Source organism: Phodopus roborovskii, unplaced genomic scaffold (assembly GCF_943737965.1).
Source record: "Phodopus roborovskii unplaced genomic scaffold, PHOROB, whole genome shotgun sequence".
Classification (NCBI taxonomy): Eukaryota; Metazoa; Chordata; class Mammalia; order Rodentia; family Cricetidae; genus Phodopus; species Phodopus roborovskii.
In genome coordinates this window covers 44717777-44741132 of record NW_026126433.1, presented here as the reverse complement: position 1 = coordinate 44741132, position 23356 = coordinate 44717777, and the positions used below count along the sequence as shown (strand labels likewise).

The window sequence follows — 23356 nt, the reverse complement described above, 5'->3', positions numbered from 1 at the left end:
TGAACCATACTTGGATGAATTTACAGTGAGGGCAACAGGGTAACTTTATAGATGACTATGCCCCTTTTAAATATAACTGCATTTTATAACTCTTAACAAACAAAATATATCATTAAAATCTAAGGATATTTTAAAAGTGGGTGTCTATCAGATTGAAGAGCAGTTCTGTAATTGAAAACATTTGAACCTGAAAAGCAAACACAGCCACACAAGTGCAACCATCTATAGGCAGCAATTTTGGAAACGAGAAACATGTAAGATTTGACTGGAGAAGATAAAATTACTACTACATATTCCTGACTCTACTTTCTAGGAGGCTCTTTTCTAAGTAAAGGTTGTAAACTGTAGTTGGGAAAAATGTAAAAGTACAACTTCAGAAAAATTTCAATGAAATAACATTTTAAAAAGATATTTAAACTTCTCATCACATTTCCCACCATTCATATTTTAATCTCTGATAGAGGTGACATAACTGTTTTGCTTTCACATATCTTAGATTTCACATGACACACATTTCCATGACAGCCCAGGCCATGTGCCCTTTCTTTATGTATGTAAGAAGGACCATGTGTCGTTCTATGCATAATGAAGAAATTTTAGATTTCTTTAAAATCTAGAAACAATAGTTACTGGTATCAAAAGCATATGATAGTAAATAAAACAGATCCTGTTATATGTGGTGACTTCAAATAGTAAAAAATTATATTGACATCAAGGTTCATCTTTTATTATAGGAAAATAATGTTGTCTACTACATGTGAGTTGGTTTTTTTTTCATTTTTAAAGATTTATAATATTATTACATTTCCCCTTCCACTTCTTCCTTCCAAACCCTTGCATATGCTCACACATTTGCTCTCATTCAAATTAACTTCCTCTATTTCATTGTTGTTACATACATACACACTCACATACATGTTAAGTCCATACAATGTACCTTGCATGTGTATATACTAAACCCTAGGCCAAGAAGCACTGGGGCCTAAGGGAGTAGAAGAAATGGTCTTCTCCAGAGAATAGTACATCAATTGGTTATCCAATACACCTCAATTCTTCATGCAAATTTCCTTTTACTATTTCTATTTGTAATAAGGTGTGTGTGTGTGTTTGTATGTGAGTGTGTGTGTCTGTGATGGGAACTGAACTCAAGGCTTCATGGATACTACTCAAAATCAGTTTTCTTAATCTCATGGATTTTTCTTAAGTAGTTCAGAAAAGCTTTGACCACAGCTAGTGACACAGAAAGTTAAACTCTCTTTGGATTCATGTTGTGAAGCTCACTTTGACACTTACCTAGAAAGGATGATGTGTACAAATCATTTGTATCTTACTTGCTGAAGGTCTTGGTGGGGATGTGAAGGAACGCAAGGGCTATTAGACAGAGGAATTAGATTATAGTGAGTTTATCCAATTTCCTCCTGTAAAACTCATAAAAGAGCACAACAGAGCTATTTATATCATAATGGCTCAGAATTGCACAAGAGGAAGAATGGCTTCATTAAGACTAAGATGTGGGAGATACAAGGCAGGGGCAGACAAAGGAAGCACACTCACTTGGGGAGAATTCGTGTCTCAATTTCTCCTTTACTGGAATATTCCTTTCTGGCTACAAATATGACTTTTATCTAACCATCAGAAAATCACAAAACCTCAGAAAAGAAAACCTCAATCTGCCTCCCTGCACACAGCTTTTCTTTTCACTATGGACCTTTGAGTGAACAAGTTCCTAGAAACTGTTGCCTCTGGTCACTGTCTCCACTTCCTCGCCTTCCATCATCTTTATCCTTGAGCAGTCTCAGAGTCTGCAGATGCTACAGATCAATTGTTAGTCTCCCTCTCCATCTAGGTCACATAGCCTTGCCCACTCTTTTCACACCTTGCCTGAACTTGTTCCACTAGAATATATTTCCGATGCCAGCATTCTTTTCCCAAACTCACTGATCTCTCTTCCTTGATTGCTCTGTTCCAGCCACTCTGAACTTCATACTAAATAAGCTTTTCCTCAGCTTCTCTATTTGCTATGTCCACTGTCTATGATTTTCCTCCTCCAGATTCCAACTAATTTACTGTCAAGTGCCTGCTTACACACCATTTCTCAGACACCATCTGGCTACCTAACAAAAACTAACAGCCTTGACCCAGTAATGACTCTCTCTAACTATATTTGAAGCTCCATCAGGGTAGAGATTTGCTGTTTTTATTTGCAACTCCAATCATATGATGAATGATCTAAGCAAAGTATGTTGGCAAATACTAAATTGAGAGGGAAGGATAGAAATATGGTGTTCAGAAGAGAGAAGACAGCAGCAATACCCTTGTGGGTGATGACTATATATGGAAATGAATATTTGAATAAAAGCATTTAGGACTTCCCATTCTCCTATGCCTTCCAAGCTATGTCTTAGGCTCCTTAGGAAATAAGCCTGTGGTGGCCCTGCTGACAACTGACCAGAAAACTGTACCTCTTAGAGAATTTGCTCCAGAGCAAGGAGGATGAAGGGTTAGGCCGGCTGATGCTGAAAAGTGGAGAACAGTGAGATATGTAATTTGATGACTAAAGCCTGGACACAGAAAGCAAACTCAGAGCTGCCATTATAAAGCTCAGTCTGAATAGGAAACTAAGTGAGTGAGAAGGAGCAAGGAAACTCCACAATAATTACATAAATGAGGATGTCGCATCAGAGAAATAGAGAATCTGCATGGGTCACCACTTTGAAACTCATACATCTGAAGTCTCATTAAGAGATTGATGTATCCCTGTGATTATAAATAAAACAGAGGGCCCAGTACCTGCATAGTTCACTCAACCTGATGTGAATTCATTCTACAATCCTTTACCCCCAAACTTTGTTGCCAGATACTCCCTTATTTATATTAGGGAAGTCATTAACTAGCCAAGTAGAGAATGGAAATAGTCTCTAGGAATCAAATCTTTGGATATGAGAAATGAGTTCTTAGCTTTTATAAAATAAGAATGATAAAATGACTTGCTTCCAACTGTTCTTGAAGAGTGACTATATACTTCATGGAAGCCAGCTTGTCTCCATCCTGTGATGACCCGCCAGCTTTCCAATGGTTATATGCCTGCTCTCAGCTGAGATATTGTATATTGTGCTTGGTTATCATCTTTCTCAACTGAATGTGGAGCAGTCTAGTGTACTTCACTCAGTGGCAGAATGGACTGGGGAAATTTTATATTTACTGCTGAGAGATCAAGTAGAAAACTATCAAATAGGCAGCAATCAATAATTTATTTATGGTGATGCTGCCTTTCCAGATGGGTTTGCATTCTTCTTAAACGGTTGCATTATTTCCAGTATCCATCCATCAATTCATACATGAAACCATCTTTGAAAAACCAACAATTCCCTCTTCACCATTATATCTAACTCACCATCAATGTTATTTAGTCTCCAGATCCCATCTTACTTTCTCCTTTAAACAGATCCATCTTGACTATGTCAAACTCCAAATTCTGTGTTTCTAGTTGTGTTCACATGCTGGCTTAATTTTTAAATGAGAGGATTATAATATGCGAAGAGAGCCAGAGGCTCAATCTTTCTTCTTTAAAAGTCTATGATATAGCTCTGCACTAAATGGGGCCCTGTAATATGATAGACTGAAATCCATATTAACAATCATAATTAGCTAGTGTGAAATTGTCAGATAAAAAACAAAAAGAACAAACCTGCACAATTGCTGTGGGTTCACACAAAAGAGTGCTCACTCATTCATTTGTAGAACTGGGTACCATAGAACTATACCTCGTCCTTCTTTGTAACATTACGTGTAGGTATTGCTGCTTATACAAAAAGACAATATGGGTTTCCTGGCAGAGAAGTGATTGCTAGCTTCTTTATGTTCTCTACTTTCTATTTTAAGCACTACTGCCTATCTTAATTTATTGCATTTCATTAATCTCATTCTAACATCTATAATTCACTCTCACTTTTCTGCTTTTCTAAATCCTACTTCACTGTGTCTATTTCTTCACAATAATAGCCAGAATATATTTGGTGTTTGGGCTTTTTTCTTTTTTTTGAGTCAGGATCTCATCATGTAGCCTTTACTGGCCTGAGGCTCACTATGTATACCACTCTGGCCTCATACACAGAAATCTGCCTCTGCTTTCCTGGGGCTGGGATTAAAGGCTAATACCATCAAGCCTACTGTGGTAGCAGCTATTTCTAAAGACCTATGGTACTATTCAAAACACTTAGCACCTGCAATGGGCCATTCACTCTGTTGGAAAATGTGAAGCTAATATCATAAATTGACTCAATACCATGTCCTTTTGAGATCACTATTTCAGGTCTGTAAGTTAGAAAGTAATGCCAATTAAACTTTAGTAATTTCTGAGTTCCACCATTTAATATTTGGCAGCACGCAAATTTTTAACTTGGAAATACCTACTTTAGAAAGAATAGTAGGTAGAATAGAGCTGTTCTATGAATGCTGATGTTAAGTCTTTCTAACAGAATTTCTTGCCTTTAGAACATGAATTTGCTAATGATAATGCTATTAGAGAAGCTTTGGTATGAGTTAAACTGTTCATTCAACTCACTCCTGAAACCAGATAATATCAATACCACCACTTTATAAATGGGAAACCTGAGGCTGGAGATACACTGCTAGAAGTATATGTTAAATCCAAATCTTCTACAATGTAATTCCATGTTTCTACCGCCTATTACATTTCATTTTTGTAAGAATGGATATTCTGGAAGAATGAGGCACTGTAGAAAACCAAGCTAAGGATGAACTCAAGACAGAATTATGGGCACATCAGCGTTAAAACTTAAGGATGCATTAATAGCCACATGGAGTCTGACTTAAAATGAAATCCTCTGTGTTATCTGTGAGCATCAAAAATTCCTACTGAAGAAACATACCCCCCCCCATGTCTCATCTTACCCACCTCCCCCACACACTTGGAAAACTTTAAAGTGGCCAAATGTAATTTAAACAAACTTTCCAAAAAATGTTCACCCTAGGCTTAAGAATTTGACCCTTAGAGGTTAATTTTAAAACTTATCCCATCTAATAAAATTAAGATCTATTATGAATACACTCTGATGTGCTTGACTTCTGCAAGATACACACTGTCTAGATCCATGCCGATAGCTGCAACAATTTCAGGGTTAAAGACGGCCAGACATGGTGTACATGTCTGTAATCACAGTACTTGAGATGCAGAAGCCAGAAGACTGTAAGAGCCAAGGTCATCCTTTGTCATCCTGTGAGACACTATGTCATAAACCTGAGAGCCAGGGATGAGCTCAAGGTAGAGCACTTAACTACTGAATCAAGGGTTCATTCTTTTTCCTCACCTAACAATGTTTACAGGCTCATGTCCAACACATTTTTTGACAAAGTAAAATTATGAGTAATAGGTATTCCCATATATAACCTTTAAGTTCTGACTATTATACTTGAAGAATATGAATCCTATTTTCTATGAATAATCATTATTTATCTCATAAAAAATAAATGTTTGTTACTGAGTTTTGATTTTTTAACAAGATAGTCAATACAGCCTACCTCAGACACCAATATTGTAGAATTATTAAACATAACATTTTAAATTTATATTTATTATATTTAATATAATATAATATTTATTTATATAATATTTATATTACATTATATTTAATATTATTAATTATATATTATTATTTATATAATTATTAATACTATATAATATCTATTAATTATATAAAATTAATATTATATTTAGTAATAAAATTGCATAGAGTAAAATGCTAAATCATTAATAAACTGTGTATATTTTTTCTTTTTAAAAACAACTATATGCATCATGTCTTCTTACTGAATGTTGCAATATTCTTATCCTACCACAGTGTTATCCAGATGATGTTAAATAGGCACACTTTCTGTAACTCAGCACTTTTGTTCCCTCCTGCTTCATAATTTGTTGGAGACAAAGGTCATCTTGGGGTTAATGAAACTCAAGGGATCTATACACTCTCAGGATTCAGCGGGTGAATTTAATGTGGGCTGCTGGCTCTTCCTCCAGGGCATGCTCTGATCATGCTCTCTCCTGGAACCATTCCAGGGATAAAAGGACACTGTGAAGCCCAAGAAGAGATGGACATGACCTCATGGTACTGTGTCCTTTCCACTTATAGAAGAGCAGTTATAGGCTCACAACTAACACAGCCAGAATTCTATGTTAATTAAGAATATCAGCCAGTAAGAGTACTGGGTGCTTTTCCAGAGGACAGAGCTTCAGTGTCCAGCACCCAAATGGTGGCTCATAATCATCTGTGACTCCAATTCCTGGGTATCTGATGTCTTCTTCTGTCCTTGATTACAAGGCTCATGAAGGTACACAAAAACACATGCAAGTAAGACATCCATATACATAAAATTAAGCCATATACATAAAATTAAATTAAATAAAAAAAGAGACCCACTAGCAAAAATTAGTATTGAACCTAGAAATAAACACCACAGGGATGGAATGGATCTGCTAGCTGATGATGCTCTGGTACCAGCATGCCTTGACTCCCATCTTCACCTTAGCTTCCCTTTGCCAGGTAGAAGAACTTGGAGTCATCTCTACTCAGGTGAGGACCCATACCAGGAGAGTTCTGTGTCCTTATGCAAATGTGGAGGTGACAACTCTCAAGGTGAACTTCCCTCTGCAGGAACAACTTCCCTAACTATACTTTAGATGGCTTCCCATCGAATGTTAAATCATTCAGGGAAAGTTTTAGCAAGGAGACAGAGCTGTCCTTCTTTAGAGGGAGATCAATGAGCTTTGGAGACGCATTGGCCAGGGACACTGCCTTTGATGGAGACAGGCTCTGTGATACTTGGTGCCAGCTGAACTGTCAGTCTGAAAGGAAGGGGTGGCTGGGGGAATCAATTGGAGGTGGAACATGGCCAGCACAAAGTGGAGAGAATAGAGACAGAGCTGATGGATTATTTAGAGGATGCTTAGTATCACCAAGATACAATGACAGATGAGGCTGGTTAGATAAACTTCCCAAACTTTGAAAGGTTTTTAGGGATCAGGGATTCTAGGTGTATTATTATAGACCTAATCCAGGAAGTAGAGGCACAAATAAGTGAAAACAGAAGCAACTAAATATAAATGCCCATGGGGTTGAAGTTAAAAGATGTTAAAACATAATGAGGAAAAGGGCCTCTGGAGAGTCTATATGTTAATCTGAGTATAAATTAGAAGGGCTACAATGAAAAAACACTTTCAGATCAATTAAAAGATTCTATTAGGTATAATTTGGCTTTGTATTCTAACTCTTGTTTGGAAAGAACGATGCCCAAATTCCCAAATATTGTCTATAAATGTTTGTTTTCATTTAAATGGACTTGGTTATATAAAATAAATAAAAAAATAGTTAAAAATAAAAAATGTATAAAACTATACAACTTAAGGATTATTGTTATGAAAGGAAAAAAATGTAACCCTGTGAGGTAATGGAATTGTCAATTGGCTAGATTATGACAACAATTATTCAGGATGTATACAGATAACCAGACGTGTGTGTGTGTGTGTGTGTGTGTGTGTGTGTGTATGGATGGATGGATGGATACACACACAACTTGTCAACTATACCTAAATAAAGCCAGAAAACATTGTGTATATATATATATGTATATATATAAACTTAAACAATGATGATTCAAAATTTGAACTTCACTGTCAAGTAGGAGCAACAGCTTTTTTCACAAACCAAAAAAACACACATGCTATCTATGTGACACTAATTTGTCCTGAGAGCTACGGTTCAATTGATGGACATTTGACTTGACTGCAAATGTCAACAACCAAGACTGAACTGTAATTTTATAGCTAGTTTTTCAACATCAGCAAGATTAACTTCCATGGAGTGTGTGCTTGTTAGTAAGTACAATATAAACGGCCTTTCTCTATTACTCTCTGCCTCACTCCCTCCAAAAAAAAAAAAAAAAGACCCCAAACAACCCCAAACAACCAAACAAAAATGATGCCTTGGCCCTGCTTCATCTTTGGCTTCATACAGAGACTAGTATCTATGACATGGCCAAGGCAACCTCATCCCTCTGTACCTCTCAAGCCTAGTTTCTGATCAGACATTATTTATTCTACAGCCCCAAGTTTTAGGTACAGGAGAATCAGCTTTGACTTCTCAAATATAGTACTTTCAACAATGGGAAAGCATAACGTTTGAGAGGAAATTCCTGAGGCAGATGGAGAAGTGGCTCCTTCCTTAGAATTTTCAACCCAAAGAGTCAGAGTCAGTAGCAAGCAGTATAGTGGCAGGTAGGTCTATGGGGAGCACTTTAATTCCAAAGGTTTTAGTTATGACAACAATTCAGGCTCCAGAAGAAGTACTCACACAAACCAAAATATTTGCTAACTTTCTATTACACAAACCCAATGGATCTGCTCAACTCCCTGTAACAGAATATAACTGTGATATTACTTGAAATTATGTATCTTAAAGGAAGTGGGAATTACCCCCTTAAAAATCTTGCTTTTATACAAGCAGTTTTCAGTCCATATAAGTTAAAAGATACTATTTTTTGAGGGATAATTTTGACTCATGTTTTCCAGGAAGTATATTTTGATCTAAGATATTTCTACTGTAAACTTGGCTAAATCATCAGAAATACTTTTACCAAATGCTAATGGGAAACTACCAATGGCTCAGAAACCTCCCAAGCTCTCACAAACTCAAAAATTGGAGAGCATTTAAATGACCGACCACTAAAGCAAAAATACCTCTGAACAAACTGGTTTCTTGTTTTTGGGTGCTAATTTCCTATTTAAGTGCTTTAGCTACAATTCTTGAGAGCTGCTTCAGCTTTTGAATGGGAAGCTTTCCCTCCAACCCTCCCTAATTCTGTCACTTCCTGTCCCCATTCCATCTCTCCCTCCCTCTCTTTCCCTCTGGGGCCTTGTACATGCTAGGCAAACAAATTACCACTAACTTATATCTTCAGCTCACATGTTTTCTTGCCTTTATTCCTTTTTATTTTTATGGTCTGGAGATAGAACTCAAGAAGTACTTGAGAAAAGTTTCTCTGAAGCATGGGCAAGACAAAAACCAATATAAAATCCTTTCCTATTTAAATGTTCACCTGGGATGTGCACATCCTTCTAGAACTAAACTTTACAAAGTAAATGTGCTAACATCCAGAGTTTAAGAAAACAGTTTAGGAGAGACAGTACAGGCTGACTTATTTCCCGAATATCTCATAACTCAACTCACATTAGCTTGTTAGTGCCTGAGCAGATACTTAGAACTGTACACCATGCCTCCCCCCACCAAACCAGGAGCACTGATCCTGGGTAGAAGTTCCACCAAACAACACCCCAAACACACTCAAACATGACTTCAAACAGTTAAGAGTGCCACATCTCTCACCTAAACCATAGTGATTTCCTAACTTAATTCTCATAGCCACTCTCAGATGCATTGAGCATATGACAGTCAATGATCTCAGCACACACACTTTATCAGATTCTCCTCCTGCCAAATTGCTGATTTTCTACTTGATGGATAATAAAAGTTTACCACTTACAATGAACCCGTCATGATGTGGATTGTGAAGCCCCAACACACTTCATCAGTTTCCTTTTATTGCTCATCTTTCTTGGAAAACACACAAGTATTTCTCCCCTCTGCCTGGAATGCACACATGGTATTATTACCAGCTCTCTGTCTGGTCTCCACACATGACCAGAGTCTTAAACACCATAAACACAATAAACCTTGCCTCTTGAGAATGGTCTTCTGGCTATTCATTCTATATTATCTTCAACTTCTGATTCATCTTTTATTTCCTAAACCCATAGCTTAGATGTGTGCTTTCATTTATTGTCTACTTTTCGATTTAGAGGGCAATATCGGTATAGCCAGGGACTCTACCTAACATATGGATGAGCATAAATAATCACAAAACAAACTACCCTGACTATCACACCTTAAGGAATATAAATTAGGACCAGCCAAAAATAAAGACACCTCTGTACATACTTAGCTTCTTGTTATCATTTTGATAATCTTGCCAACTGTCTTTCCAAAGCTCAAGTGTTAGAGATCTGGCAACAGGAAGAAAATAGTTTCATGGGTCATTTCTCTAAATATTGGAACATTAATGGAAAGGGCAAATGATCAATCAATGCCATTACTACTACCATATAAGGGTAAAGAACAGGAGGGGATTTTAGCAATAGGAATGCTGATGGGCTGGTAAAGCAGCCTAGCATGGACAAAGCCCTCAGTCCAATCTCTACCAGGGCAACTACAGTGGCAAAACTCTCTAATTCCAGCAAGTTGCAGGCAGAAGGGTCAGGTTTAAGGTCATCCTCAGCTGCCTAGTGAGTCTGAGGCCAGACTTGGCTACAAGAGATCCTTTCTCCAAAAAAAAAAAAAAGTGTGTGTGATGGGAATTCCACTTATCTATTTCCATTGCCATGAAAGTGGTTTCTTCTTTCCCAAACTTCTCTCTGCTAATATCATACCTAAATCTGAATCTGAACATACAGTGCACTTAAATGCAAATTTTGGCAAGAATTTTAGCATGGCAAGAGAAATCTCCACTATAATAAATGACTTTGTAAGAACAAACATCCAAATCATTTCTCTCTAATTACAGACCTCAGCTGGGCTGAATGCAGACTGATTGCCACAGGCTCGTTCAATTAGAGGGGTAGCTAGCCCTTCTCTTGGTTCATCAAAGACTACCTGCCTCTAAGTAAAATAAACCAGTAAATTAAATCAGACAACATTTTAAACATAACTCATACTAATGTCTCAATTGATTTATTGAATTAAAATGTCTAACTGATTAAAAATGAAATTATGGTATACCACACTTCATGGAGCTTGGGCGCCAGTTTCTGGAGACAGATTTTGTTGTCTAAAATGATTTTAGTGCTTTAAGCTCTCTTTAAAACTCTTCCTAGGACTTCTGGCTAGATCTCAGACCCTCCTCTGCTGTATATTTCACTGCTCAGAGGGAGACTGTACAATCAAGGAAGATGAGACTGCCTACACAGAACATAAATACTTCAGTGCCTAGTGAAGTTCAAGGTGTAGCGAATGAATAACAAAAACATAACCCCACAGAGATAAACCGCTAAAAATTCTGGATGAATACTGGTTTCAAATCACAATAAAGCAGATGTGAGAAGTAAAGTTGCTCCGGGGTGGGCTACTCTCTTCTTCCAGGATTTAACTCACAGTCTATTAATTAGAGACCAAGATATATATATATATATATGTGTGTGTGTGTGTGTGTGTGTGTGTGTGTGTGTGTGTGTGTGTGTGTATGTGTATATGTATATATATATATATATATATATATATATATATATATATATATCTTTAATCACTTGGGCTTTTTTTCCCATCTCTACAAGGTCTTACTAATGTGGCTGGGTGACACTAATGCAAAAGTTTCCTGTGGCCTTACATATTACAAGCATGTTCTCTGAGACATGTGGGGAGGGGGGAGCTTGGTAGAATTGTTAACATACCCCTGACCTTCTAAATATTACAGTAACATGGAGTTGAAAAAAATCACTTGTCTTTTTGTGATGTTCAGTGATGGCATGTCTGAATCTTTTAAAGGAAGATTTTTTTAATAATAAGTGTTATGTACAGCAAGTAGATGGAAAAGACCACTTTTATTGACTTTTAACAAAGCCAGTGGGTTAGTGGGCCATATAAAACCAATATTCTATCATATCACACAACATTCATATAGAAGTATAGTGTATAGTAACATTTTAAACAAAAGTCCATCCTCATGTGCAGAACAGATACATTTTTCCCAACCAAAAAGGAAACTGTGTCATAGTAATACCTTGTATTTATAAACTCTTCTTAGAATGATGTCATCCCTTATTAATATGTTAAATCATTTTATTGGAGATTCAATGTGGATACCATTTATATTCAATGATAGAGAAATAGCCAACAAGCCTCTAAGCATGTAGGTTTTGTTACACACACACTCACACTCACACATCATTTCATCCTACCTACACATTGATGCTGCAAAACAGGTGTAATCACTTCCATTTTATAGGTGAGGAAAGCATTACTCTTGATGGATCAATGACTTTCTAGATAATCCCAAAGATAACAACTTCCAGGTAACTAAAACCCCATGCTTTCCAAACCACATCTAGAAAAAAGACCAATATACCCAAAAAGATAAAGGGGAACTCACTATACCAGGAAACACATCAATAAAATCTCACAAGTTATCCAAAGCCAGACAAGTAGACTCTTTCTACTCTATCATGAGGTATCAGTTAGAAATAAAATGGTGAGGAACATTCGTACAGGACTTGAAATCTTAAAGAATCATTTATTTATAAATCATTTATAAATACTAAGTGAGAAGATGGGAAATCACATGCAGAAGTAAGAGTTCAATGGTATAACTAATGCCATTGGTCAGGTTATTTCTACACACTAAACCAAAAGATCTTGAAGGTAGCCCCCTAAAACTCAGGAAGTAACTGAAACCTATTAGGCTCAGGAAGTTAGAGGACTCACAAGGCAACTCCTTATAATTTAAAAAACAGCAGCACTTGCTGGGGACATATGACTCTCCAATCAGCTATGTAGTGTATGAGTCCAGCAGGAAGCTTCAGAGATATAGGTTTTGTGACTCATTGCCCATTTATGATGGGTCTTTTTGGAATACAGCTGTCTTTATGTTAGCTATGTTCTGTTATTATTACTCATACTACCCTCATAACTCACTGTGTTGCTTAACTACACTTGAATGAAACCATTTCTTTGGTTAGTCATTGATGGCCTAGTCATTTGTATGCATCTCCCCAGGAAAAGTCATTTAACACATGCTAAATCACTTTGGCAATTACATGAACACCCTTTACAGGTTTGATAAATTGAGGTAGTAATTCACTCCTTTTTTTCTTCTTCTTTTTCTTTTTGAAATTTTTCCCCCTTACCCTCCCATCCCCACCCCCAAACAAAAACTGCTCAGAAGGGAACTGACAATTATGGCAAGCCCTGGCTAGAGGATTGGGTTGAAGGGCAGTTGAACTTTTTGTGAGAGCCCCTGGCTGGCCAAAGTAGAAGAGCCAAAGTTGGCCAGAGTTCATTTGTAGTTTACTCTGGAATTCTTCTAGAGGGGACTAGAGAGTACTTTCTATGCCTGGGTTGTGAAAATATTAGCCATGGCCACTCAGGAAGACTACAGGACACGGGTGTACTGCTAAAGAAAAAGCTTGGCTTGAAAATTAAGTGAATCCACAGAAAAGAGTGGGAGTAGAGTGTCATCAAGGAAAAGAGGTGAAAAGGGGAAAGAGGTGGGAAGTGAAGACAAAAAGAGGAGGACAAGAAGTGAGGGAAGGAGGAAGGAAGGAAGGAAGGGAAGAGAAAGACATTTAAAAGGAAACAAAGGGGGAATGTCCTTCCAAAGCAACTCAGTTTGAGTCTCAGCACCCACAGGGCAGCTAATAACCATCTGTAAATCTGTTTGTAGACAATCCAGTGCCCTCTTCTGGTTTGTGGTTTCTGTGGGCAATGTGACCACATGCTCCACAGACACTCAGGCAAATACTCATTCACATAAAAAAATAATTTTTTGAGGGATAGAGAAAAAAAGAAAAAAGCAGAGAAAGAGTGGTCCAGAGATGCATGTTCAACTCACTGACCACCAGCAGAGTTCTGCATCTGAGCACTTCATAAGCAAGCTACTCTCCCACCATTCTGTGGCCACAGTATCTAAAGAAGAGCTCTCAATTTGCTCAAGTTATTTGGAGAAGGGTCTTATTAAACGGAAACATGTTCATTGCTCTAGAGAGCGAGGTTTGTGTTCCCATGTCCATGTCATTGACAGTGATGCAACAGATCAAATCAGTAAATATATACAGACACACTAAAGTGAAAACACTGTGGGTAAGTCACAGGTGAGTTCTCTTCCAGAAATGAGGACAATAGCCTTCTCGTGTGAAATAAATACTACAGTACAAACAAGAGAATTTATAGCATGAAGTAAAACACTGGAAATAAGTGGTCATTTGTTGTTTTGAAATTGTTCACTTTCAAACAGGGACCTCATGGTTTTGTTTTACTTAAGAAGTGCGCCCAGCTTTGAGCAAAGGGGCAACACTGTGCAAACATGTCTGATTGATGGTTCAGCTCTTCGAAGCAGCCTGGTCATTATTTGTCGAGAGGCATGAACTGCCACATGTTCTGCTCTAGACCTTTATCACAAGCAAATGTAGTAAAATTACAAGTGGATGGCTAGAAGCACTTAGAGTCAACCAATTCACAATTGGTTGTGAATGAATGCACAATGAAATACAGCAATGGAATACAGTCATCAATTGTGTATTCAAAGGCCTTTATATATTTTCAGAATGTGACAAGTCCAGGACATCAGAAGAAAGCCTGGCTGGTCAAAGAAGTTAAAAAGTGAAGACACTCTTATCTGAGTGTATCAAACTCAGTAACTCAATGTGGTAAGACTCAAGATGTTAATGTCACCTAGAGATAGAACTTCTCAGGAATGTTGAGCACAGACCAGAAGTGATTTTAGGGTACAGTATGACTGAGTCAGTGAGCCTCGACATTTTCCACCAGAAGGAATTTTCTTACCAGCATTTTTGTCTGGTGATGAGGGCAATACTGATGATGGAATCCACCTTGTCCCCCCAGAATCTGTGACATGCTTAGTCACCTGATATGTGTCAGGAAAGCTATTCTTGTACTTATTCCTGTCTTGTTGCTGCCCAAATCAGAGGTCCCTAAACCAAGAGATGCTACCAATAACTGTTCTATATGAAATGCCAAGCTTTCTACTTCCAACAATGGGGTGAGTGCATTTCAGATGCTTTTCTGGGTTAAAAAGAAATAAATTTAGAGATTCAAGAAGAGAAGTATGCTAATTGCTAGAGAATTGCTGAGAAATATTTCTCCTTTATACCCCTCTAAACTGAGCCAACATTTTGTTGGGTAGAGAATAAAAGTATCATTTAATATATGCATGAAGGGATATGTAAATGATTGTATGGCAGAACAGGGATTGGGATATAACTATCTATTGAGTTTGACATATGTGTGTGTGTTTGTGTTTAGATATGTATGTGCAGGCACATATGCATCTATGTGGGGGCTGGAGGTTGACTTTAGGTGACTCCCACAATTGTTTCTCCATCTTATTTTTTGAGATAGTCTCTCATTGAACTTGTAACTACCTGATTTGTGTAGATTTGAAGGGGCAGTGAGCCACAAGAGATGATGTACAGCTTTAGCTGTGGAAGTAAGACTATGTCTGTATCATATATATGCATAATAAATGCTAGCAATTAACTCTGTTCACTTAAAAAGATAGGGAAGCCTATTCAGAAATGAAAACTAGGTGCACATCATGTTGTATGTGCAAGCAGACCAATCTGAAGATAATGAGCAGAAAACTGTGGAATATTTTAGCAGAGATGAACCAAGTACCTTGGGAATGTAAGTGCTCTAAAGAACTGAAGCAAAGCTATTGTTAGAGCAGGGATATGAAAAAGTATACTAATTGCTTCTGTGTTAGGATTTGCTTTCTATGTGGATTATGTTTCTCTTTCATTTTCCCACTAGACCCAGCTATTTGGGGAGGCTTCTCTGGGAGGGCTAGCTTTCCTCATGAGTTAATATTTAATATGCCTTTGTGGAATTTCATAATCCCTGAGATGTTATTTCACATACTCAAGAGGGAAAAATTTCGCTTCATTCTTGAACAGATTTATTTTAGGAAATGTGTTGTAATTCCACAAGAATCTTGAGGGGTCTTTTCAAAAAATTGATCATCTATGGTTTGGGGAGACATCTGGGTAAAATTTTGAGATGAGTTGATGAAACTGACAGTATGCCATGAGTTGAACAAAAGCAAGCAAAACACTAATCCGTTGACCTTTGCAGCCTATGCTGGCAATCTGTAGAGGGGAGATTTATCGCTATAGCATTATTCAATCTTTCATATGGTTTTTCTTTTTGTGTTTTTTTTTCACAAGAGACCTTATTTGAATAGACAATGGTACTGCCCCTACCCTCAGCTATCCTCTGCAGCATCACAGCCTAGCCCACACTCCTCTCAATCAAACTCCAAGTTCTGCCAAGTATCAGCACCTCTTCATCTTGCTATCCCAGGATGAGGGCCATCAAAGTTTTCATTCATGCTATAAAAATTGGCAACCCCCAGTGGAGTCACACTTAATAAAATACCAGTTTTAAATGCCATTGTGAAAATGAAAATACCTACCTCTCTTGCAGAATCAGTTTGTTCTCCTTTTTCCAAGAGTCTTTAAAGTCAGAACTAAATTCATGCCAGACACTGAAGAAAACATTTGGGGACACCTCCTTCTCTCCAAGTTTTGGTTTCATGAAGTAGTAGGCTGTGGTCTCCAAAAAGCTGTCAAAGCATACGCACACATGAACATAAAAGTTATGATTACTTTCCAATATGGGATATTCCTTCTCCATCCAAATGCTGATTTCATTCATGCACAATTGTTATTACCAGAAAGATTCTAACTCTCCATGCACCAACAGTAATTTCTAATATGGGATATTTCAAATATGGCATATCTAACTCTTTGGGCACCAACATTAGTTCTTTGTGGTTTCATAATAGAATTTTAGTTGATAATAAGAGTAGTGAACAAAAGTTGTCTGAATACTGAAAACTACCACTGGGAAACTTCTATTTCTAGTAAATCACATGACATATTCCAGGGATGAACTGTGGTCAACATGGGGATGTATCTAGAAGTAGTGACCCTAAGCTTGCTTATAAACTCTAAACAAATATTGCATTTGCTTTTCACTGACTTAATATGATTCTATGTCCATATAATTCCACATGTATGCTGTTCACATCCTTCTGTTCATTAATACAGGAGGAGTGCTAGGAGCGGACCTAGGAGACACAAATAAAGTCTGCTATCTAGACAACAAGGTGGCAGCTAGCACACAGTGGACACAGTGATCCTGAACAGGTCGGGCCTAGTTTTCCATTGGTGTGACTCAGAAGGCTTATTGTATTGTGGCTACATAAAGGCTCAAGTTTTAAATGGGTTATTTGACAAAGAACACACAACTAGTAAATAATAGGTTTAGAACTTGCCATGAAAACAGAACCCTTAACAGGAGCCTGGCCAATAGTTTATGATGTCATTAACAATGAGGGAAGCTGAGCAGCAGGTCACAGAATGTCACAGAGGGCCAGAGGAACAACACAAAGAGTGGTGTGCAAATAAACCTTATCTTTGTTTTCACTTTGGCCGATGGCCAGTACTATTTCTGCTTATAGACATCAAGCTTGATTTATGCTGAAATAAAAACTTGAATGGCAACCTGATTTTCCCAAATAGTTAAAAATGTGAACAAATAAATACAGGCATGTGTATATGGATATAAATGAATATGTATTCAACTTATCATGTAGCAGATTCAATTTTCTTTCTATAAAGTAAAGTGGACATTTAAAAGGTAAGGTTTTTATGGTGAGTTTTCTCAGAAGGATGTTCAATGTTGACTGAACAGCAAACACAAAAATAAAAATCGGAACCACGGAGTGGCAGTATTATAGTCTACAAAGCTTACCCTAGCGTCGATTGTTGTTACTTGAAAATTTCCCAGTACCCACCCATCATACTTGAAATGGAGTCAGCATTGGCAGTTTTGGCAGTCTCCCCAGAAACTGAACATTGTTGGTTTAGCAGTTGGTAGCTGGGACTGGGAAAATAGCTCAGTCAGTAAGGTGCTCATTGTGTTAGCCTGAAGAGCTAGCATTCGTGTAAATAAGCTGTTCTTATGGCTCACACTTGCATGCTAGCACCAAGGAGATGGAGACAGGAGAATCACCGAGGCTCTCCTGTTAGAAATAGTAGTTGTTTTTATGAGTCCCAGTTGTGTAAGAAACTGTCTCAAGAAGTAGAGAACAATTGAAGAAAGCATTCCACATTGATCTCTCGATCCTACATGCATGTATATTCACAAACACATAGAAACACAGACATGACACACAGAAACCCACACATACACAACACACACACACACACACACACACAGAGAGAGAGAGAGAGAGAGAGAGAGAGAGAGAGAGAGAGAGAAGTTAGTGTCTGATGGCTCTGAAAGAATATAACTCCATGATGGAGAGACCCTCCCTAGCATCTCAAAGCCCTAGGTTTCATCACTAGCACCACTAACAGCAAAACTCAAAAAAAAAAAAAAAAAAAAAAAGTTCATAGTTATCTGTGACTGTTAACTAATGTGGGATGAATCTGTTCTGCTTTTACATTTACAATGTGGCTGTCTCTGAGTAACAAGATGTTTAGGAATACCAGTGTTTGGCTTCTAGGAAGAGAAGGCAACACTGTTTTGATTGTATGTTTGCCTTTGGTGCACTCTGCTCTTGGTAGCCTAGTAAGGAGATGGCACAGTGTAGTCTGTAAACCCTGTGAAGAGATGATATGAAGTGCATTTGATCGGGAGAGTTCACATGCTCCCTTCCAGTGACAGCGTGGGAATTCATCTACAAAATAGGCTGTAACTGGCAGAGTCACAGTAAGTAGATGTCAGAAAGTACAGAGGATAAATGGTGTTAGACAGATCTAGTTCTTCTGAAAGTTAATGAAGTATATACCGACAGCCTTGCAGAGAGATGCTCACTTGTCTTTTGATCCTAGAGAATCTTTGTGATATATTGAACCTATGTCTCAAACTATTTGACTACTGATTTATTCTTTTGTTACAGAGGAGCCTAGCCTGTGAGGCTATAATAACTCATCTACCCACACAGCTGTCTTGCAGTATTTTGAAAGTTTTATCAAAAAACAACATGGTATAAAGGTGAGGACATATGATTTAAAGTGAGAAGATGTGGAATGATGGATTCTGATTCTAACTTGCCACATAGAAAAAACTTTAGTGACATTATTCTTAGCTCTTTCATCAGCAAAAGATAGATTTTTAACAATTTTGTCATGTCATGAGGGAAAACAAATCTTCAACTTGTTTGTTAAATATTTTCACACAAATTAACTTTATATTATATATTATGTATTTGTGTTGCCGCTTATAAACACTTTTCTAAATTAAAACTAATTCTAATATTAAGATTTATTTATTTTATTGGTATGTTGTATTCATGTGTACATGCATATATGTTGGTATGGGAGGGTATATTTGCCTGTAGAGGTTATGCCCATAGGTGAAGACCAGCATTTGATGATTTTTAGTATCTTATGCTATAACTCTACCCACATATTCTAAGCAGTTCATCATTGAACTCTGCTTACCATCTAGCAAGACATGGAGATCTGCTTCTCTTCATAGCCCAAACCCTACCCTTCTCCAAGGTACCAGATGGATGCTACCACATCTCTTTTACATGGATGCTAGGAATCTGAAATCCTGATACTTTCTATTACATATGGAACATAATTGTTTAATAATGGAGAACAAAGACATTTAATAGTTTTTCATTTGTCCCTCTTCAGCATGGAAGTGTCAAATCAGTGTACCTTTGAATTACAAGGGTGAGAATGTTTGATTTTTAAAATTTTGTTTGAGTTTCTGACCTGGGTATAATAAATGATAGAATTCACATGCACACACACACACATACACCATAGAAAAATGTCATAATATACAAGCAAAAAACAAAGCAGTATGAGACAAAAGATCTCTAAAATTAGCATTGAGTTCATTTTGTGCTGGCCATGCACTGCTGAGTGTGGGACGTCCCTTAAGTACTGTCTGTATAGCCAGTGAGACTCCACTGGGAAAAAACTGATTTTTCATCTGCAAGCATTTGTCAGTTGGAGATAGCTTCTGGATTAGGGATGGAGGCTGACATTCACTCCCACTCTCAGTGCTGGAACTCCATCTGACTTGGAGCTGCATAGGTCCTGTGCATGCTGCTATGGTGTCTGTGAGTTCATATGTGTGTCAGCTCTGCTGTGTGTGGAAGGCTCTGTTTCCTTGGTGTTCTTCATCCCCTGTGACCTTTGCTACCTTTCTGCCTCCGCTTCTGCATAGTTCCCTGAGTCCTGAGAAGAGGCAGTTGATGTAGACCTCTCATTTAAGATGTGTGTTCCAAGATCTCTCACTCCCTGCACACTGTCCAGTTGTCAGTCTCTGTATTAGTTCCCATGTCCTATAAGAGAACACTTCTCTGATGCTGGTTGAGGGAGAAATTGGTCATATTTGTGATTGATGTGAGGAAGCCTAGCCCGATGTGGGTGGTGTTATTCTGGGATTGTGTCCCGGGTGCAGTGAGAAAGCAGGCTGAACAACCACGAGGAGCAAGCCAGAAAGCAGCATCCCTCCATAGCCTCCACTTCAGCTCCTGCTGCAGGTTTCAGCCTTGACTACATTTGATGATGAACTGTAAGAAAGGGTAAGCAAAATAAACTTTTTCCTTCCTAAATTGCTTTTGGTCATGGTGTTTCATCACAGCAACAGTAACCTAACTAAAACATATAATAAATGATCCTTTATTAACAGTAACTCTTTATTTAAATGTCCATTTTACATGTTAATACATCTGAGGTCATGCAAAAATTTTTGGGCAAATATTAGTCTTGAGTATAAATAACTCAAGAAGCCCTGGAACAGATTGGTGGAACTAGAAAGCTATCTTGACATGTATTTCCACTGAAAACTCAGCAGAGTTGTTTTCTGCAATGAAAAAGGGATGCTGTTTGAACATGAAACATAGTGGAACCAGCCTTAATTCACTTAATGTCACAGAGAGGGTGAACTTCAAGACAAATAATACATAGTATGTCATTATGAAAAAAAGCCTCAAATCATCAGGGAGCTGTAACCAACCTAAAAATGTATGTACACACCAAAGAAGCTTCAAAATATGTGAAACAGCAACAACAAACAGAAAGATGCATAACGCTACCAAACAGCCCCAAACCAAAACAAGATTTTCTCAGATTTTGATATTAAAAAACAAAACAAACTTCACAAATAAAGTTGTACTTATTGAATATAGGGAAATCATCCTTGATAAGATACTATCCAATATGATATAGTAATGATATAGTCATGTCCAATCAGAACTTATCCCAATGAAACAAAATGCTGTTAACATTCAAAATAAGAAAAACTATATAATAATTTTAAAAGTCATTTGAAAAGATCCAATACCAATTTTAAAAAGTTGATGATGAACTGAACTCCACAAAAATAAAATTTATTCGTAAGACCACACTTAGAGAAATGACTACACAAATCACAGGAGAAAATATTCTCCAACCATGCATCGCACAAAAGACTCTTGGAATCTGTAGAAAACTTACACAAATCATATATAAAAAGCCAAAGACAAAAACAAAAACAAAAAAACAAGAATCCTTGAGCAGAGAGTTTTAACAAATGACAAGTCCATGGACACATGTTCAATATCACATTTCCTAAAGGAAATGTAAATTAAGACAACAAAATGGTGCCATTTCCAAACCATAGGGTCCTGATAAACAAAATCCCTGACAATGGAATAAGTTGTTGATGACAGGGTAAATACAGCTTGTTGTTTTTAAAGTGTAAAATGTTAAACAACTTTGAAGGTTGACAGTTTAGAATGCTGATTATCCCAAAATATAGAGCCATGTACCATTTTCAAGAAGAATGAAAATAAGCACACAGAAAGAACATTCACAATAACCCCAGACTAGAAACAGTAATGTCCATCAGTGGGATATTGGATAAACAAACTGTTATCTATGAGTATGACCGAATATTGCTTAGTAATATGGAATACATTAGTAATATGTACACTTGAATGGATCTCACAAACACATGTAGAAGAAACTGAAGTAAAAATTATGTACATCATATTAAGGCTGAATATATGTAAAGTTAATCTAAATTGGCAGAAATAAGAACATTGATTCCCCTCTCTCAGTGCTATGGAATAAATATGTTGAGGTCATAGAGCTGTTTTGTGGCAGGACATGGCCCAGTGGGAGTGGTGAGAAAGATCTCACTGTGAGTCCAAGGCTAACCTTGAAGCCAAGGATCCTCTGCCTCCAGTATTGAGATTATTGGTATGTATCACCATGCACAACAAAGTGTGGTAAAACACATCTTGGTAATCACTTACTGGAGAGCACATGTAAGTTCTATTCCATATGATGTATAAATTATGTCTGACTTAACAAAGAAAGTATACAAAAAGAACGACATAGAAGAAAACATTGAGCTGGGTATGATAGCTCATGCCTGTTATCTCAGCATTTAGCAGAGCTGAAGCGAGAGTGCTGCTGAGAGGTTTATACTAGTCTGGGCTATCTAGTGAATTCTGGGCCAGACTGTGTTAAAAAGTGAGACCTTGTCTCAAAAAAAGTACATTTTTCTATTTTAATAATGGAAAGTAGAAATACATTTTAAATATCTATATATAGTCTTTAGGTCTACATAGATTCTTCTTCGTGGTGGTCAGATAAGTATGGAGCTACTAGGGAAGACATGGCAATGAGAAAGAAAAGAAACTATTAGAATTAAAGAACAAGACCATGGAAGAAAGGGCGAAAGACTGAAGCTTTTTCCTGAGTCAATCTATTAAAAGAAGCAAGAAACCTGGAAGTAAACCATGGGTCCACAGACTAATAAGAACCTGCCAGGAACATACGCCCAAGAAACAAATGAAAACAGTTGCCTGGGACATGCTGAAGCATATTTATACAACAACAGAGTCATAAAAATGAAATTCAAAACAGGAAAGACTCAGTGAAGAGAAAGCAATAGAAGTTAGTAAAGAACATGAAATCAAAAGACTAGGCAAGAAGCAACACAATGGTTCATAAACATGTCAAGACATGCCCATGTTAATGGGAAAAGAAATATGAAGAAGATTTTAAAAATCAGAGAAATGAAGGGAAAATGAGAAAAAAAGTTACAAGTAGTGAAGAAAAATAAAATAAAATAAAATAAAATAAAAATACTTGCATGTGAACAATATCCCTAAGCCTTAAAAATTGATCCCACAGCAAGCAGAGAAGCAGAGAGCAGAATAATGGTTACCAGAAGAGGAAGAGGGAAGAAACACAGAGTGGAGGCAGGCTGATCAGTAAGGACTAAGTTAAATTTAGATATGAGAAGTAAGTTTTTGTGTGCTAAACGTACTTTAAGGTGACTGTAGTGAATCTGTATATTTTAAAACAGCTAAACAACAGGAATCTGTATGTTCTTATCACAAAGAAAAATTGTCAGAGATGTATATGCCAATCATTTTCTAATCTAATCATTATACAATGTCTATAAATATAGATAAGCATATGGTTATACCTGATCAATATGAAGTTATCTGTCAATTAAAACAAAACTTAAAA

At 37.2% G+C, this 23356-nt stretch overlaps 1 protein-coding gene across 1 annotated transcript in view; it reads right to left on the bottom strand.

The window, feature by feature from the left end:
- The window catches only part of Fmn2 (formin 2), a 282857-nt gene that overhangs the window by 9860 nt on the left and 249641 nt on the right, over window positions 1-23356 (bottom strand). Inside the window, exon 16 of the mRNA XM_051186365.1 lies at window positions 16270-16419. Within this exon, the coding sequence (XP_051042322.1) occupies window positions 16270-16419 (150 nt within the window). The remainder of the gene's footprint in view (window positions 1-16269; window positions 16420-23356) is intronic.